Source organism: Lagopus leucura, unplaced genomic scaffold (genome assembly GCF_019238085.1).
Source record: "Lagopus leucura isolate 7727_CA_CO unplaced genomic scaffold, USGS_WTPT01 Super-Scaffold_73, whole genome shotgun sequence".
In the NCBI taxonomy this organism is placed as follows: domain Eukaryota; kingdom Metazoa; phylum Chordata; class Aves; order Galliformes; family Phasianidae; genus Lagopus; species Lagopus leucura.
In genome coordinates, this window is record NW_024962252.1 from 63,654,625 (window position 1) to 63,674,693 (window position 20,069).

At 42.8% G+C, this 20,069-nt stretch overlaps 1 protein-coding gene across 2 annotated transcripts; it reads right to left on the reverse strand.

Annotated features, from left to right (window-relative positions):
• Positions 1-1,270: 1,270 nt before the first annotated feature.
• Positions 1,271-19,928, reverse strand: URB2 (URB2 ribosome biogenesis homolog). 2 transcript variants are annotated; one of them, XM_042890789.1, is made up of 9 exons: positions 19,682-19,928; positions 18,671-18,847; positions 13,408-16,783; positions 12,173-12,333; positions 9,031-9,141; positions 7,862-8,104; positions 6,797-6,887; positions 5,265-5,404; positions 1,271-1,885 (listed from the first exon to the last, which is right to left on the reverse strand). In XM_042890789.1, the coding sequence occupies exons 1-9, from the start codon at positions 19,805-19,807 to the stop codon at positions 1,688-1,690; spliced, it is 4,623 nt and encodes a 1,540-aa protein (XP_042746723.1). In that variant the 5' UTR covers positions 19,808-19,928; the 3' UTR covers positions 1,271-1,687. The 2 variants fall into 2 exon arrangements, with proteins under 2 accessions (XP_042746723.1, XP_042746731.1); XM_042890797.1 differs by lacking the exons at positions 1,271-1,885; positions 5,265-5,404; positions 6,797-6,887; positions 7,862-8,104; positions 9,031-9,141 and adding an exon at positions 10,697-10,896.
• Positions 19,929-20,069: the final 141 nt, after the last annotated feature.

Here is a 20,069-nt window from a genome sequence, read left to right on the forward strand (position 1 = left end):
TGTCACCAGTGCCCACATAAGGCAGTTACACATTTTCATTTCCAAGCCAAGATAGAATTTAGAATAATTGAAGAGTTAATATTGCTGAAATAAAACTGATACCAAGTAGTTTACCTCCTGTACAGTGATGAGTAAGATGTTATTTACTCTGTGGTCTGCACTCAGGAGCTTTTAAGTTGCATGCGTGGCTTGCAACCATATGGCTACATCAAGGGAGCCCTGACACTTGCAAACCAGAGCTGCTACCTCACTTCCTTCCTCCCCCGCTTGAAACATAGTTCTTTTTTTCACCACTCTTTCCAGATCCTCTCCCACTGTCCATAACCACCCCCTTTTTACTAGCAGCCCTCCTCCCTCAGAGCCCGTTCAGCTCAGCCCAGCTCAAACACATTTCCCTTCTGAAAACCACTTTACTGTCCCACAGCCCCAGGAGTTTAATGCAGCAGTAACCGCCCTTCCAACTCCTTCAGCTGCCCCTCAGCCCTGCTCACGTTCTCCATTTTTTCCACACAGACCCTCCTGTGCCAGCTAAATGTCATCCTCTGGACCAGAGATAGTGCTCCTTGCATTCCCAGTAAGAAGCCTGGAGAGAAAGCCTTGAATGCTTGCAAGCACCATTCAGTAACATCCAAAATAGCAGCACATTACCAGCACTTCTAAACAAAAATGCGAAGCCCAGCACCAGAGGAGCTGCTATGAAGAACATTCCCAGCCCAGCCAAGTACATTCCATTCCTCCCCTGTCCACCCTATAATCTAAGGGAGATTATAAGTTCTGAGTAATGAGTTCTTGCTGTATACATATGTGAAGCCTGTTTTACGAAAAAGTTCAGATTTTAGTCTGCACCATTTTCAACGTAATAAAATTCTGTAGTTTGGCTAATGAAATTTATTTGATAAATCTTCCTACAAGCTCGATTATGATTAATTTATGACAGCTTATTAGTGTCAGCTGAGTTGCAATAAGGGCTTGCTTTTATCATTGAATGAAAGCAAAGCAACAGGGCTCAGCTTAGACCAAAGAGGTCTCAGATAGGTCTTGATATGTAGAGTTTGTCACAAGATAATAATGCACAGTGAGGGCCACCACAGCTCAGATAGCTGTTAACTGCTTTATGATAGTAAATTGACCAAAGCCCTAAGTTGTCAGTCTTTCTGATTATCAAGAGGATCACAAGGTGATTCTGATGGGAAGGAATCTCAGTAGGTCAGACAAGGCTGCTCAGGGCTGGACTCAACGCAAAACCAACCAAGTAAGAAGATACAGTAAAGAATTTTGAAAACATGTATTTCCACAGTATTTCAACAGCTATATAGCATTCACAAAGTTCTTCAGTAAAAAAATGTAAAGTTACAGCATATAAAAATATGTATTCTAACTGCTTTAATTCTGCTTACCGTATTTGTGAATTATAGCCCTCGTGGGCTTTTACACCAGACTATTGCTTCCACAGAAAAGTTACACGATGTGTCAAAGCCTGAAACCTGAGATCTGCAGCCAGTCTGCAGCATTCTCCCAGCAGGTTCACATGGGGCCTACACAGGTGCAGCAGTTCTGCCACTCGTGCACAGAGGGGGGCTATTTTCCCTCCCCATGCCCCCTTACAAAGGTTGGTCACAAAAAACAGGATTTTCTGCACATTGCAAGATCACTTCATAACTGATTATGTGGCACTGGACAGAATTTATCATGCAGTGAACTTTTCCTCCCCCTGTTTTTTTGCTTTGTGGTAGTGGTTGTAATCATTGTACAGATCCTTAAAGACCTCCCTTACACCTGCTGGCAGCGACGCATTTAAGAATTTGATGTCCTGATCAATGCAAAGGTCAAGGATGTGATATATCCCCTCTGTGAGATGTTTCTTCACAGCCGGGTGCAAAGTTACCTACAAGAGGAAAAAAACGCATTAGACTTAAGGACAAAAAGGCAAGAAAACACCCTTCCCATTGTGGGTGTACATTAAGTGCTGACAACATCTTATTCAATGCATCTGACCATCTGGAATAGTCCATTAAATACAATCTGAAGGGTCATCTTATTCACTATTTTCCTGATTTTTGCAAATATGTTTTGCAGAACAAGCATGCCCTTTGCAGTAAAATGCATACGACTGCTACTATATGCACTGCTGCAGCAGCAAAGACATTGATCATCTCTGGAATCATATGAAAACTCCTCAGCAGAAAAAGTGCAATGAGAAAACCCTAAAATATTTGCTCTGGATTACATATTTCAATAGGTTCTGTACATCTTATTGGCTGTATGCTACTATATTCCAGTATCAAACAAGCACCAACTTTAGGCTACTCTGATTCATGTTGGGTAGCCATAACTTACCAACTGGATATACTCTAGCAATTTGTATCTGAGGATTTCAAGATATAAGCTTTAATAAAAGGAGTCCTCCAAAAGCTCGCGACACATGAATTTCCTTGATCTAATATTGGAAATCAAGTACCTCATCATGCAGGAAGCTGAAGGGAGAACTGGAAATACAAGCAAGGATTCAGTGCCCTGCTTTTGACATTCCTTCTGCTTAACGCCACAGCCAGTAGAACAACGCACTACAAAGAGGACAACTCCAGAGCCCTCTGGTGCTTCAGGGAAACTGGAATTTGTCCTGTGCTCACAAATCACTTGCTAAATGCCTCGCTGCCTTCTGCAGTGCTGGCCTCTGGCATAACCACATTATTTTTGCCACAGAATTGTATCTTATCTTTGCTGAATCCTAAAATTAGCTTTATGCCTCCAGACCTAAGCCTCTGCACTCCAGGCCTAATGAAAATTACATAAAGGCTGTCATTAAAATTCAGACTTCTTTCTTCCTGAGGCAACTAATAAACTTTCCACTAATGAAGTGCACTCCTAATCACTGTGACAGGATCCTGCTCTTTCTGCCCTAAACACAAAACAGCTAATACATTTTATTAGAGCTGCCAACATAGCTGGGAAAAAAACATACAGTGGGCATTAAAGCACATATGTCTTTCTTTTGATCTATGACCCTGAAGAGTTTGCACATCCAAAAGTTTGACAGCTGATCTACTAGGAGGTTTGTAAAGGATGTTACTTCAGTGTGTGATAAAGAGAAATAACAGAACAGTTGTGCACTGCAGCTCCCAGTGAATGCATTGGATTTATCTTTTCCTTCCTAGAGCTGAGGAGGACAGAGAAACCCACAGATACTGGCACTGTAGATGAGACGTGCCACTTGGGACAAGCAGATACCCCAGAGTTTACATCCTTCACATCATTAGGCTGTACCCATGGCTTATTTGGACCATTCTTGCTTTGCAGTACAGTTTCCTATAAACACCCTCCAATGACGCTGTGGGAAGCAGAAGCAAAGATTTAAACAGATGCCACTACTAACTGGCAGTTAATTACGCTTGTAAGTGTTTTATGGTCTATATAGTTAGCACAAGCAATTTGTCAAGCATTACAGAGCACCTGATGTGAGACATTAAGAGCGTGAAGAGGCTTTTCACTGTTGCTGACTCAAGCAAGAGTTTATACACAAAAAGGAAAAAGCATGGTCAACGGTGTGTAAGTGGCTATTGATGCCAACCACTCTAGCAAGGAAACATTTTAGGTTATAGCAAAACAATTCACTAGGGTATTTATTTCCTGGTATAAAGGAAGCACTGAGGGAACTACTACACAGCTATATTGGGAAAAAGTGTTTGGGCCAGTAGCTATTGTAAGTTTTAGCTTGCACATTTTTAAAAGGGTTCAAGTCAGTGTGCAGATACCCACATAAGAACTTAAATTTAATGTTTTTCTCATTTACCTTTCATAGACCACTCAAGGTCTTCAGACATAGGCTAAAAGCCACTCAAATAGACTTTGATGAGATAAACAGTTAAAGTATTTTTTTCTCTCCCTCTGCAGAGCAACATAAAATATATCTATGCATTTCTTCAAGACTAGCATGCTGAGTCCTCCCTTTCCTCTGATATCCATCAATTCTCACCAGTTTAATGGTGAAACAAATCATCACCTACTTGTTCTGTCAGAGACTGAAAAGACTCCTTTGTCACAGCTTCCTGTAGGTCACTACACAAATTCACTTTTCCACATCCATAGGTTCCATGCATATATTCCAACCTGCAGCTTCAACTATCATCCACCACTTCTCATTCATCAGCAAAAGGATTTACACAAAACTTTCCTAGAAGTCTCACAAGACTGTACTCAAGCTTCTAACTTGAAAGGTCATTTGATAGTTTAAGCCAGGCTTCACTCTGAGTAAAGGCTCTACATCCAGTGGTGAACAAAATTCAGTGAAGCTCAGAGCTAGTTCAATAGAACAGAACTAGTCTTAATTCATCCCTAGTTTTTTCACAGAGTGGCTTAGGTTGGAAGGGAATTTAAAGATCATCTGGTTCCAGTCCCCCCAAATCTTCTAATAGATCAGGCTGTCCAGGACCCAATACAATCTAACCTTGAATGCCTCCAGGAATGGGGCATCCACAGCTTCTCTGGGCAGCCTGTGCCCGTGCCTCAGCACCTTATAAGTGAAAAATTTACCCCAACATCTAATCTAAACTTCCCCTTTTATTTAAAGCCATTCTCCCTTCTCCTACGACTACCCGCCCACATAAAAAGTTGGTTGCCCTCCTGTTTATAAGCTCCCCGTTGAGGGACTGTGCACAAAAACGGCATCTCTCGTGCAGGTCCTCTGACCATACATTTTTTTATGGCAAAACTGGCTTTCAAAAGAATGTGAGGTTCAGATGAGGTATCAGGTTTTAGAGGAGGTTCAGATCAACTACTAGGAAAAAGTTCTTTATCATGGTAGGGGGAGGGGGGTAAAACACTGGAACAGCTTTCCTAACAAAATGGTTGATGCCCCATGCCTGTCAGTGTTCAAATGGCATTTGGATAATGCCCTTAGTAATATGCTTTGTTTTTTTTATGAGTCCTGAAGTGGTCATAGCATCAGATAGTCTTCTTACCACAGAAAAAAATATAATAAAATTAATCTGTGTATTTTTCTCCATGTCCAGACTAGAGCCACAAATAATTAGCAGGTACTGACAATGCATGCAGCATTCAAATCCTGGTGAAATTCATTACGTTGGAGAGAATAGCAATTTGAATGTAGGTCTTGTGAGAAGCTAGACCCCACCCTTTTATAAAGTTGTTAGGAGTTGGGTAAGAAAGATTCTCAGGAACTCTTGCTCAAAATAAGTCTGGATCAGAACTGTATCCATACAAGGCATATGCCAATACCATGGCACTTTCAAAACAGAACATGTTACCTTCTGCAATTCTGTCACATACTGAGCCACAATGAAAGCAGAAAACAAAGTGAATTCCTCTGTTTTTGCAGCAATGTGACTATACATCCGTTCCACAAGGTGTGCACATTTCAGTATAACTTCAAATTCATCTGTGTTGCCTGAAAAAGAAAGCAAGTTGCAATCTGTTATTCAAGTGTAAAAAATGCCTTTAAAAAAACAAACTCACGCACAAAGCCAATGCCAGCTTATTCATTTTATCTTTTTTTGAAAAGCCACAGCTCAGAGGTCCCCCCACACCCTCACAACATGCCACATACATCTCTTACAATGGCAGATTTGTAAGAGCACACTAATTCTAGATCCACACACACTGCAATATAAGAGGTATCTGTCAGATATGCCGAAGAGTTGAAAGCAGCAGCTATCGTCCCTGCCATGATTCAAACCCAGCAAACACCAGGGAAAATAAGGAGATTAGGAAGCGATATTCTCTACCTGGTAGAAAATCAGAAGACATCTCTTAGAAATAGCACAGTAAGAAAGCTCTCTGATGACATTTATTAGGTGAAATATAAGAGCAGAAGCCACAGCACTAGAGATATTAAAGTGAGACTGGAGAGATCACCTGAGAGTTCACTCTTTCAGTAGGCAATGAATGAGAAGAACCAATACAAACAAGGAAGAAGGGAAATCTACACATCATGCATATATATGAGTATTAACATACAGACACAAATAGTTGTGGGCAACACACATCAGCTGAGATAAAACCGAACATGGAACAACTTATAGGACATCAGTAGAGAGCTGTGACAAGTTGCCAAGCTGTGGTAAGTTGCCAGCCATCAAGTCAATTTGCTTCAAAGCATTACCATGATTACCATGATTAATGACAGGGTATTTATGTTCTGGCCAGCACAAAAATACAGGACTGTGAACATCCTTCACTAAGTTACTTTGACACTCATGCTTTATGGTCAATGTGAATTCTTCAACAGTTTCCAGTAAAGTCTCTATATTTTACTTAATTTTAAGATACTCAGCCCCAGTAACTTGAATGTCTTGGCTGCACGCTTAACATAAACCGCTAAATATTCAGGTCCATAGTAAACAGTTTCAGCCTCAAAAAGCTACATTCAGCAGGACCAGTTCAGGACTCTTATTCAAGTGTGCTAGTATGTATCAGCTGAGTTCACCGCCCCCTTCCTATAAAGTGTTTGTATCACTTAATAGGAAGAGCAGAAATTGGGTAAAGCAAGTCTTACTGCACGCTGATCACCTGCCAGACAGCAAGGAACACCTTAATCCCCCAAAAGTACTGCCTGGATGCAGCTTCACAGGAGCTCCATTTATCTTTACATGTGCAGTACACTATAAAACTAATCCTCAAATTTACATAAAGGACAGACAGGCCTAATGGTTTCAATGCCATGAGTAGGTTTAGAGGACTTTTCATCTGTTGTCAGACTGCCCTGTCCTGCATCTCCTCTCGCAGCATATACACAATTATAGTGCACATATACAGTATGAAAGTAGAAGAGATATGACACCTCTGTCCCCTCTCTGACGTCCTTCAACCATGACAGAAGCAACCAGACGATGAAAACTGTTCAGAAACGATGGCGCAGCTTTCAACATCACCTGCAAAGACATGAAGTAAAAACACCTGAGATTATGTGGTAAAGCGTGTGGCAAGGACAGATGTGTATAGCATTCCATAGTAAGAGGGAAATTAACTCCTGAGAAGGAAACTATGTGGCTTATTGTATGGGAACTGCTGAGTCACGGCCTGAACCTCTGATTAATCACCTGAGGTGAGCCTTGAGTCAGCCAGAGGAGCACAGGTGAAGGCAATTCACCTGTGCTGCCGGAAGGGGTGGAGCCAGGCTCCACCCCTCCTGGACCTATTTAAGAGCTGGCTACCAGAGGGGAAGGATCTCTTCTGGAGATCATCTCTTTTGGTATCTTCTAGTGAGCTCAACCCAAGGGTAAGCTCTTCTACTTATTCTCTTTTGCGATCCTTGTTTGCTTTTGCCTTACTCTTTTGATTATATTGCAATTATAACATCTTGGTTATACACTTATACAGATATCAGGAGCAAAGACTATCTTCACATTCTTCATCAGTAGACTCCAGCAGATGAGAATCCTAGAGCAGGTCTACACTCATGATCATATTCAAATATAAATAATGAGCAAACATCACATTAGAGTTACTCCATCTCCCGTAAAGCAACATTTGAATTTGTACTCCCATGCGTAGGGAATTTGCACTTGCTGGTGGAGAAGCTGTGTAGTCATACTCAGAGAATGCAGGGTTCAGGAACACTGAAAAGAGTCTGGATAGGCAGCTTTTACCACAGGCTTTTAGCAAAGGCACATTACCTCGCTGGAAAAGCAATCTGCTGCTGACAGCTCACAAAGCAAGCATAAGACAGCAGAGTAGTAATTGAAGTGATGTGATTTTGAGGTTCCTACATGAAAAGTGGTACAAAGCACTTTCACTCAAGCAGGACAAATAATATCAAGACAACTCTTAAAAGTTTCTGATCATCAGCTTCTGTCTTAGTTCTTTCTGCTTTTTCCTTCCTTCTTCCACCACCTCAGAGATATACCTTTGGGTGACACTGCACTATAGAAAACAGCACTTCATGGACTCCCAGAAAGACATTCTCATAGTCCTCTGTCTTCAGATGATCCAGTGGGACTGTTAGGAGGATACTGAATGCCAACGCCACATGGTGCGGATTCAAGAGAACCCTTTCTCCTTGCCTTAGCAGAGCTGCTGCAGTCTTTAGAATAGGTACGACTATGTTGGAAGTCAATGACTGGTCCTGACAGGCCTCTTTGGTTTGCAGCTACACAAGAAACAGAGAAAGAATGTGTCAGCCACCTTTCATAAGCATTCAAAAAACAGAGAACCACAGTACTTTGACTTGAGTCATTAGAACTAGACTGGTGCAAGCTAGATTGCAGAGAGACTCCTTCATTTTCAGCAATTTTCCTGTAACTGCATCCTGAACAGAGGATGCATGTGATGTTTTTCAGGTGAGCACTGCTATAATGTGGAATTGTAACTATTTCCCAGCCTCCTGATAAAGTGGACTACTCTACACTACAGTAGCCAGCATTTCTTTACACTTCCTCACACGAGTGCATTGATCCAGTTCTCTCTTCTGCAAGCATGCAGAGGAAGAGCAGAAATTACAAGTTCTGTTTCCCAGCACTGTAGAGCCAGCATCTGACAAATAGTGGTCCAGATAGAGACACATAATCACCATAGAAGAAAAAATACCTATATAACTAGGTTTGGATGCTGCACAGTCAAGGACATAAAGCCTGAATTTTATTACTGTCAGTTAAGTTTCCTATTCTAAAATCAGTGAATTTTTTAATATAAGCATATTCATTCTTTTGTCTGTTTGTTTTGCTGCTGTTAGCTTTTTCTGTGACATACAGCTGATGGTTTCCTCCTCCTTTATACAGGAAGGAGGAGGACAGGAGATCCAGAGTCTCTCTCTGCAGCCTAACAAGCATCTTCCAAGCTCCAGATTACACACTGCAGTCCCAGGAAAATTATTAAAAATAAGAAGTGGATGACTTACACACAGGAGGAGGTTTACCAGACAGCAGTGAGAAAAGATTTACACAAGACAGTACCAGCAAATGTGGTACGAATACTTTTTTGTTCCAGTATTCCTTTGTGCATGTTACAGATGCAATTACTACGGACTCCAACAAATAAAAGGGATAGGTAATGAAGTTACAATAAATAGATACTTACGGCTAAAGCTGTGATTATCTGTGGGCTGGCAAACCAGAAAGCTTTCTCTTTGTCTCCACTTAATGGGCAGCTCAGCAACAATTTGATTAGCGTAATAGCTGACAATACTTCCTGCAGAAAGCAGATTGACAATCAGTCATGGTACAAGGTGCACTGGTTCCTTTCAAGCACAAAAGAGCTGTGACAGTTTTGAGCATCACCAGAGCCTTGACACATGAAAGTCCTTCCACCAGCACAGCCCTCTGGAAATAGCAAAATAATTACCAGCTCAATGAAATTCAGTGTGATTCATAGTGCTACTACATTTAGAATCAACTTACTGTATGAAAAGGTTGAAGTGATTTTTAAGAAAGGAAAGTCTTTCTTAGCAGCCACTACATAGCAGAAGGAAGCCAGAGGAGTATAGGGACACTGGCATACTAAGATATACTAAGAATGCTGCATTTCACAGCAAGACTTTTGTTTGTGTAAAAAAAAGAAATCTGGTTTTGACAAACCGAATAAAGAAACACACTACAAACCAAAATGGTCTTGTCACTGTATATCAACCTTGGAGCACTTACATATGTATTCCAGTGCTTATATGCACTCAGGTGGGTAGACTCACATGCATATACAGGAATTCCAGATGTACTTTCAAACAGCCATCAAGAATTGAAGTGGCATATTCATGTCTACTTCTGAGAAAAAAGACAATCAGATAACTCCTAAGTTTAATTCAAGTCTTTACCTCAAATCACTGAGTTTTCTATGGAGGGTGCAGCTGGCTTTTTAGCCTGAAGTATTCTATGTGTTACCACTGCTGCTTAAGCTTTTGTGGAGAAAGGCATAGTAAAAAGCTACTGAGTAGTATTTTTTGAGTAGTAATATTACTATTACAAAGTAAAAGTCATTTTAGAGACAAATACCAAAGGCATGAGTGCAGCCTTTGTTTTATTTAAAACTACTATCATTTTAAAAAATAATGTCTTTAAACCTGTTAAGGAGAGTAACAGACAAGCAGTAGTTAACCTCGCGGACTGCTAAATGCCTGTTCTAGAAGACCTCTAATCAGCAAGTAAAAGAAAAGATTCAGCATGGCAGAAATCTTCAGCATCACAGACGTGATTTCTGTTGACAATACATGGAATTAAGGCTACTGAGTCGTTAAAGTGGAACCACACTTAGCAAGGAAAAAAATAACAAGTAGGGATTCTACAGGTACACTGATCAGAAGAGTCAGTCCAAGGAGAGCGTACCCTCTCTGATAAATGACAAGGGAGAATTTGTTACAACAGACATGGAGAAGGCTGAGGGACTCAACGAGTTCTTTGCCTCAGTCACTCCTGGCAGTCAGGCTACCCAAATTTCTTGTGTCCCTGAACTTCTAGGCAGCAGCTGGAGGAGAAAAATCCTTCCTATTGTAAGCAAAGAGCAAGTTCAAGACCACCTGTTGAGGCTGAACGTGAACAAGTCCATATGAGTCTGGATGACATGTATCCCAAAGTCCTGAAGGAGTTGGCTGATATGGACACCAAGTCACTCTCCGTCATATTTGGGAATCATGGTTGCCAGGTGAAGTCCCCAGTGACTGGAAAAAAGGAAATAACACTCCCATTTTTAAGAAAGGGAGAAAAGAAGACCCAGGAAACTACTGGCTGGTGAACCTCATGTCTGTGTCTGGGAAAATCATGGAGCAGATCCTCCTAGAAGAGAGATAATGGCATACACAAGATGAAGAGGTGATCCAAGACAGCCAGCATAGCTTCACAAAGGGAGATCATACCTGATCAATCTAGTAGTCTCCTTTAATGAAATTATGGTAGTAGCAGACAAAGGAAGGGCACCTGATATCATCTGCCTTTGACGTCATCCTGCACCTTCTCTCTAAATTGTAGAGATATAGATTTGAAGGCTGTACTACTCAGTGGATAAAGATTGGATTGTTGCAGCCAGAAGCTTGTGGTCAACAGCTCTATGTTTAGCTGGAGGCCAGTCACAAGTGGTGCCCTCCATGAGTCCATCTTGGGACAAGTGTTCTTCAACACACAAGTGTTCTTTATCAATGATAGAGACAGTGGGATTGAGTGTACTCTCGACACCAAGCTGAGTGGTGCAGTTGACACAACAGAACTAAGGGATGCCATCCAGAGGGACCTGGACAAACCTGAGAAGCGGGCCTATGTGAATCTAATGAGATTCAACAGGGTGAAGTGCAAGGTACTGCACTTGAGTTGAAGCAATCCCAGATATGTGTACAGACTGGGAGAAGAATTCATAGACAGCAGCCCTGCAGAGAAGAACTTGGTGGATGGCAAGTTTGCCATAAGCCAACAGTGTGCAGCCCAGAAAGGCAACAGTATCCTGGGCTGCATCCAGACTGGCCAGAAGAGAGAGGGAGGGGTTTATCCCTTTCTACTCTGCCCTCATGAGGCCCCATCAGGAGTACAGGGCCCCAGATACAAGAAAGATATGGGCTGTAGGAAGGTCCAAAGAAGGGCCATGAAGATTATCAGAGGGCTGGAACACTCCTCCTATGTAGAAAGGTTGAGAAAGCTGAGCTTGTTCAGTTTAGAGAAAAGAAGGCTCTCTGGGGAGACCACATTGCAATCTTCCAGTACTTCAGGGGAGCTTATAAACAGGAGAAACACCAACTTTTTACATGGACGGATAATGACAGGACAAGGGGAATGGTTTTAAACTAAAAGAGGAGAGATTTAGGTAAGATGATAGGGGGGAAATGTGAAGTACTAGAACAGGATGCCCAGAGAAGCTGTGGATGCCCCATCCCTAGAGGCATTCAAGGCCAGGTTGGATGGGGCTTTGGGCAGCCTGAGCTGGTGGGTGGCAGCCCTGCCCATGAAGTGGGTTGGAACTAGAAGATCTTTAAAGACCCTTCCAATCCAAAGTATTCTATAGTTCTATGAAAATGGTCAGAAAGTTTTTCCAGTAAGTTTCCATGAACACTCCACCTCTCTCAGTTCACGTCCATAGCATACCTCAACACAGTTACCAAACTCTTTAACCACACAAATTAATTTGACCAAACCACAAAGCAGAAAGAGGAAAAAATATTTAAGCAGATGCCATCCAGTTAACACATTTTTTCAAGTTATAGAAAACTGAAGAAAGAACTTGACAATAAACTGAGCTCATTCCTTACTTTAGCCTTCTGTTGCCAAGTGTTCCTCATTTCAAGTCCCTGCAGCAAAAGCCTCATTATGGCATAAAATTCTTCAGCAGAGCAGTTTCCCAGTAGCTGTACAACCACCTCTGTCAGCTCCACCTCTATACTTTGAATCACCTGAACTGTGATCACAGGACCTGCACATTGAACAAGCAAGTTTCAGTTTCTAAGACAGAGACTTCCACAGGGAGAAACAAGGTGAATCAGAACTTCAAACAGCAATGTGGGTACTTTTTCAACCCATTTATAATGGGCCCCAAGTATTCCCTTTATCCCCACCACCACCACTATTGCAATGAATTGCTGTTCTCAAGTATTCACTACCCTAGAGTTTACAGAGCAGTCACCATACTGATAAAAAGCTCTCAGAAACATGGAAATGCTACAATAAAGCTTGTGCAGAAGCCAAGAAAATGGGCTACACAAGCTGTCAGGCTGTACTACAAGCGTTGGGCAAAAAGCCATCATAAGTCAAGGGCGTTAAGCTGAGAAAGTTCAGATCTCTACTGATCACCAGTCATACTCTTCACTTCCTCAATTATTACTACATAGACAGTCCTGAGTTTACATCTTAGACTACTGTGAAGGCTTGCTTCTCAGTTCCACAAGTATCCACTGGATTTGTGTCAATGACAAAAAAAGTCTTCCTTAACAGGAATCTATATTTCAATTTATGTAATACCTTATCTATTCATTAAAAAAAAATGAGAGAAAAAAAAGCTTTTTACAGTGATTAATCATCTCCTCAGGTTAAAGCACTTCAGCAATCTAACACTAGGAAAGCTAGGCACAGATTGAGGAGAAGTCAGCAAAAAAGTTATAATGATAGACATCACCTGATAGTTCCTAGTCCTAATATGAAATCCCTGCCCTCACAGTGCCCTGCACTCAACTCCACAACCTTTTCAAATAAGCCATACTCCCTTTCGGTGCAATATGCAATAAAGAACTAAAAGATGAATAAGCCATAGGTGTTTACAATTTCCAGAAGATCCTTATCAGATCAGACGGCTGTTGTGGTCCAGGTACTACAACATGGCCTTCCTGATAATTTTTCTATTAAGCATTTTTAAAAAAGGATAGCCTACTGCTTTAACTCACGTAAACAGGTACAGAATTTTTTAACAGCTGTGTATTTTACATAAGCAGCTTTAAACTTGCTTCTGCCATGCAAAATTAGTGAGGGAAGCGAAGAAAGGGAGATTTCATACCAGTGAGAAGCTTTTGGATAGCAAAAACAACAGTGACTGCATTTTCTTTTCCAGGATACAGCTCTGGCACTGAGCAGAAGACTGCTAAAAACCGCAAGGCAGACTGAAGGAACTGCAGATGACCTCCTGCAGAGGGCAGCTCTCTCAGTATCTGAGAGTAAAACTTTTGGTACAGTTTAATACGAGATTGCTCCAAAAATGCACAGGACTCCTCAGGATTCTTTTGCCAGCCCTTTCTGACAGCATGGCTCAAATCTGCCTTGAGAAGAGTCATGACAGATGGTATAAACGCTACAGGCAAATGGTGGTTTGGGGTGTTACTCTGAAGACCATGCTCAATAGCTTTTCCCATCTGCTGAACTACTGGCTCCAACAAAGCAGACAGTATGTCTGTAGACTGCAGCTTCTTTTCTGGTTGCTGCTGAAGATAGAGTGTGAGGACGTGACACAGTGTGGTGAATGACAAGAGCAGTAATTGCTCAGCTGCGGGATTCCAGTTTTTCCTGCATTTGCTTTTCACTGCACCAACATCTGGCTTGCAGCTTGAGAGGAAAGAGACAAACTTTTCCAAGTTAAGCCTCACACTTTGCCTTCTTTCAACAATCATCTGAAGAAAGTGTTCCAAAGAGGCTTGGACTTCCTGGAGATATTCTGTCCAAACAGGAACAGTCAAAGTATCAGCAAAGGATTTACTAGCTGTAAGCTGGGACGTTAAGATGGCCTCAAGAATATCACTGGCATGAAAAACTTTAAAAACAGAGCTGGCATTCCTGCCAGCTTGCAGACATCTGAGGAGATGGAAGCAGGTACTTAAAAACTTCAGTGATAACAGCTTGCTGCAGGAGGCACTAGTCCTGGTATTTGCTATCAGGGACAGCAACAATAAAAAACACCGGATACAGTCAGAGGGAAGAAGACTGTCTAATTTCAGAAGAGAAGTAATTTCCAGCAAAGTCAGACAGCTTTCTATTTGACTTTCCTTCAGGATGACAGGGGAACTATTTTTTGCTAACAGTAATATACACTGGGCAACCTTCTCCAGAGTTTTCCAAGATAAACTGGGCTCATCTTTCGGTTGTTTGTTTTCTGACAGTGCATCAGTCGTTTTGCAAGGACCCAGAATTTCTTCATGCCAAGAGATATCATTTGCAGACAGCTGCAGAAGCGGCTGATCTACCGAATCCTGAGCAGCAGAGGGCAGCACCTTCGCGAATTGATGAATAAGGCTGGTCAGAAAAGCACAATGTAGAACCTTCATCTCAGGGAGAAAGGAACTGTGCATCAAACTGAGACAGATCTTTCCAATGCTGATGGAAGGCTCCTGGTCTGTGGCAGTTTCCTGTGATCTGGTCAATACTACCGTCTCCAAAAGCACATCTGCAATGTCCTGTACATTTTTCAGGGAAATATATGGCAACAGGATAGTCAGGTTGGAGATGACGAGGTGACAGTGTGCCGTGGGGTAGGTGAGATCATTTATTGCGCAGATATCTCCATCCCATGGTTCAGATTCTCCTCTGCTCATGCTAGCTCTCCCAGACTCTATGATGAAAGCTGCAGCTTGCTGAAGGACCTGTACGTCAGCTTGAGTCTGCATTAGAATCATCTTCATTTTCTGAAGTGCAAGCAGTTCTAAGCAGTATTTACTAGTGGAGGTAAAACTACTTGCAAGTTCCATGACTCTCTCCCAACACTGCTCCTCTACACCAGGAATGAAAGTCGAAATGTCCCAGGGCTTTGCAGCAGAGGCAGTAGTAGCACCACCAGTTTCAGCTGATGAAGACACATATTTACAGCAGCTAATATTAAACAAAGTGTCTACCTCAACCCAAGTGTAAACAAGGAGGAGAGCAGAGTCACTGGCCTTTCTTAGCCAAAGGTCTGACTTTTCTTCCTCTCTCCTAGGAGCCTTCAGCAGCTCTATCAGCGGACAAATTACTTCTTGTTGCATCTTGGCCAGCAGATTCTGCATACGAAGAACCACAGGGGAAGGAGTGACATCATCTAAACTCCTCATGTTGAACAGAAAAGTGTGCAGCACTGAGCTCAATGACATCAGTTTCAAGGCCATGTCAACAGACCTTTCAACTGCAGGAATAAGGAGCTGGCATTTCTCCACTAAGAGACACACAATGTCCAGAATCTGGTTGGGTGGCAGCTCAAGGAGGCACTCGCGAAGTTTCACTGTCAATCCAGCAGACAAGACAGGCAGCCTCAGCTCATCGACAGCTGGCCAGCAAATGACTGTCAGAACCTCCTCAAAAAGTCGTGGGAACTGCCGCAGCTTGGAGTATGTCTGAAACATGGTGTTGATCAGAGCCTCCTGGGGCTTCTTTGCACGTTGCTCAGACACCTTTGCATCAACCCAAGCAGAGGCCACTAAATCAAGCAGGTCGGGCTCTATTATAAGGTGGTTTAATGACAGCAAAACTTTGAGGCACCTGAACCAAGCTGGGATGGAAGCCTGGGAGTGACTCAACAACATCTGCGCCAGCTTGCAGTAAAACCCAAACTGTACCTCCTTGTGCCGTATGCGATCACTGGCAATGTTATAGATATCATTGTTAAGCACCAAGTTCAGAAGCTGTTCCAAAGCAAGGAGCTCTGTGCTCCAGTCTGCAGGGGAAAGCGTGTCCTGTCCCACACTCTGCTGTAGGCCAGAGAGCCTGAGACAGTCAAAAAGCCTGGTAAGCATATGGAAACACACAAGGTGGTTTTCTGCCTTGCAGTATGAGTCCAGAAAGAGTTTATATAGCAGGGACACTGCACTAGCCACAACTGGTCCATGAATGGCAGGTTCACAAAAGCCACTCCTCAACTTGGTCTGCACAGTGTTTACTGGAAGCAAGAGATTTTTCAAAGCTCCTTTCTTCTTCTCCTGAGGTTCCCGTTCTGGCAGCAACTCCTCTTTGTAGGACAAGAAGAGCTCAGGCTGGAATAATCCAGCCTGCAACAATGTCTCTACTTGATTTCGGATTTCCCTGCTCAAATACTGACGCACGTGGTTGTCATCTGACTGTGTCCAGCTCCGTGTGGTCAGAAAGTGCCTCAGTAGCAGACATGGCTGGAACAAGTGGCTTGTCACCTGCCCAAACACACGGTTTGGGTTGGTTTGCTGCCTCTGGATCAGGAGGTACTGCACAAAGGTAAGGTGGAGGATGCTGAACAACTGGGAGCCCACAGCATCTTCCGAAGCCAGCTGCTGACATGCCAGCTCAGAGAGCTTGCTGAGGAGGTCAACTAAGAGCTCACTCTTTGCTGTGTAAATGATGGAGAGTGAAGGAGTAGAAAGGATGCCGCTGGAGCAACTCAGCACCGAGCCAAGGTTTTGCTGTTTTTTTTGAGAGCAGGCCTCCGATAATCTTTCATTTATGACCTGAATGTTCAAAGAAAAAGAAAAAAAAAAAAAACAATCAATTTTGTACACAAAGACAAAGCTCATCATAATAAACCAACAACTTCTTCTGTGAGCTCTGGAAGCAAGAAAAAAGGAACAGGGACTTGCCAACAGCTGCTGCTGGGCCTCTCATAGAGGTCTCAGACTAGAAGCTCATCTGGCCAGAACTGTGAGCTTTGTTTGCAACACAGGAACCCCTCATTTAGTACAGATGTTACCAGAAACAGCATACACTATGCTATACACTATTTCATCCTAATAGTAATCCTGCAGAAAGAGAGGGGAGAGAAAATTTCCTCTCTTCTTGCTAAGTCCCCCAAATTATGTTCCAAACAAACAAACAAAAAAGCATACATAACACACTTTCTTTGGTTCAAAAAGTCTACCACAAGCAAAAATGTCTATGACTAAATATCATCATTGCATTGCAATAGAAGCCAAAGCTTCCAGTGCTAATACCTGGAAACTAAAGCAGTGTCTTCTCTTTTCTTTAAGAGATACGCAATTCCAAATAACTTTACTTAAGTTTACTTAAACAAGTTTAACTTGAACTTCCATTTCCCTTTCTTTTCTTAAACTTTGTGTTCTCCCCGTTTTCTCCTTTGTTCCCCTTTATATCTGCTCGCTTTTCTCACTTCCAAATAGTTTTAATAGCATCCTGGCCTACAGTTCTTAACCAATCTTCAGTCAGACATCTTCACACTCAGCACATGGTTAAATCAGTACACTTTCTCCACTCCCCCTCTCATTCAAACAATTTTCTGTACTTCACAACTCAATTCCAGCAGGTAATGACTGCTTTCCCATGCTTCCTTTCAACTAGTGTACAACTGAAGAGGTCATTTTTTCAGCCACTTTGACTGTCTTCAACAGCCATCCACGAGTTCTATCATTTTTGTAACCAGGATGCTGAAATAGTAAGTTAGACTTTCTGGTTCAATTCTGAACTTAGTTAAATTGTAACTGAAGTCTCCTCCATAGATTTTCATCTGAGGCTAAAATAACAAAGTGATTAAGTTCAATAATGATTTGATGCCACCACTAATTCGGTTTAATGCAATTCACAGTGAGCAAACTAAAAATTAATTTGGGAAAGCTGTGAGACAAACAGCACGGCACAATAATCTGCATCCACATTCACATATCTAGCAGGCAAGGTTCCTCCAGTGAAGAGAAACTGGGGAGAATTGGGCCAGAAACACAACACAGGTGAGACAGACACCAAGGAATGCTGGTTAAAGCTCCCGTAGGCATACATAGATCTCCCAGAGATGCACAGACAGGGACATGACAGCACTGCAAGCTGGTCTATTGCGGTGAGAGAGGGCCCTAAGCTCCCAGTGGAAGGGGAAATCATAAGGACAACTCATTCAGATTCATCATGAAAAGCTGCAAGATCTGAGACTGGGTCCGCTGAACAGCACAGAGCAGTGCATAAGTACTCATGCCAATTGCACAGAGGAGCCCCTCATTTAGGGGAAAATCACTCCTAAGACTCCTAGGCAAAATGGTAATATAAACATTAAATAACATACAAGAAAACCATACAGAAACAAACCTTTACTTACCTGAATTAAATACTTAATTCAGTTCCCACTCAGACAGTTTGAAGACGTGAAAGACAGAGGAGCAGATTAACTTGGAGGTTATTATTAGAATCCCCTGCCTTTTTCAGTCTTAGTTCCACACAAATACAAACCATATTGTAGAACAGAAATAGAAGAGTTTTTAATAGAGGTCCTAAAAAACATCAGGTTAATTATTATTTATTTCATGTAACACTCTATCCCGTGAGGAAAGGTCACATATTGTAGGAGACAGGCATTGCTATTCAGTACATTACAAAATACCCATCATTTTCATTACCTGTGCAATTGAAAAGCTGAGAGTGATCGTCTTCCCACTCTTCAAAAGATTCTGTAGCCTTCTACTACGGATAACATTGTCTAGATATGCCCAAAGCTTCTCAACAACTTCATCCTCCAGTTCAAGTTTCTTATTGTAGTATGAAACCAATGTATGGCTTACCCAATCAAGTAATACCTGTTAACAAATGGAGAAAAAAAAAATCACAAATGTGAAAATATGACAAAATTAGTATCTAATCACAAATACAGCACTCAGTCCCTGAGAAGAGCTCTATGTCCAAGCAGAAAGGGTTTGAATGGGCAGAAAAGTCTATTTTTGAAGGTTTCAGGCACCACCTAAATCCTAGGACATTTAATTCTAAATCTAGTGCTGGCCCTGTGCTCACAGGACAGTTAACACTTTGAAGTCCTCTCATCAGCTTCTTCAACTGAGACAACAATGCTAATGGGTGACATTAAGGAACAAAGGTAATCTTTTAAATCACAGACTTGCAAACACAGATAATACATGGGGTAACTTTGATATCCTCTTCCTGGCAGGTTTAAATTTACTACATCAAAACTGAAGCCTAGGAATTTGGATCTACAAATTGGAAGAGGCTGAAGACTACTGACTTAAAATGCTGATTTCAAAACGTGGTGTAGGGCTACACCATAATTTATAAGGAATCGAAATAAAAAGAATTCAAGCTGCTCTCAGGCGGTGCAAAGCGCAGTTCCCACCGAGCTTCTGCACTGGAGGGGCAGCACGAGGCAGCCCTCACACAGGGAAACCAGAACTTCAGCCCAAGGGGAAAAAAAATTATGGAGAGGGCAAGTCTCTGCACATGAGACACGTAGAGCCAGGCCCGCACCACCACTCAGGAGCACTCTAAGCAGCGAGCTCTGGGTTTAGTGACTCATACAACCACAGAATCACCGAAGTTGTAAAGACCTTCAAGATCAGCTCCGTCCCCATCACCGCTGGGGACGCTGGTTCTGCCCGCGTTTGCTACCAAACCACGCTTACTTGCTCCTTGTTGGGGAGAAAGCACTGGTGGGAAACCCACGCGAAGCGAGCGAGCTTCAGCTTGTCCTCCCATGGGGTCCTGGCGCTCTTCAGCTTCAGGTGAACCCCGGAGTAGATGGCCGCCATGAGGACACCTCACGGGCCCCGAGCCTGAACGGAGAAGAAACGCGGCCGGGCGAAACGTCCGGCGGAGATAAGAGCCCCCCAACCTCCGCCCGGCACTCGCCACACCGCACGCCGCCGGCCGCCGGACCCACGCCGCTTCCGGCCCTCCAGGCCCCGCTAGCCGAGCGCCGAGCGCAGGGAGGCGGCACGGAGCGGTCGGCTCCCATTGGCGGCCGGAGGGCGCCTGCGCGCGGGCCTCTCCGGCCCCGCTCGCCCCCGCCCC

Excerpts from the sequence above, each read along its gene's own strand:
- URB2 (XM_042890789.1), bottom strand. The coding sequence starts at position 19,807 with ATGGCGGCCATCTACTCCGGGGTTCACCTGAAGCTGAAGAGCGCCAGG. Across the intron at positions 9,142-12,172 it reads CTTGGCAACAGAAGGCTAAA|GAAGTATTGTCAGCTATTAC; the intron begins GTAAGGAATGAG and ends TGCTTTCTGCAG. Across the intron at positions 6,888-7,861 it reads TAGTGCAGTGTCACCCAAAG|GTGATGTTGAAAGCTGCGCC; the intron begins GTATATCTCTGA and ends ATGTCTTTGCAG.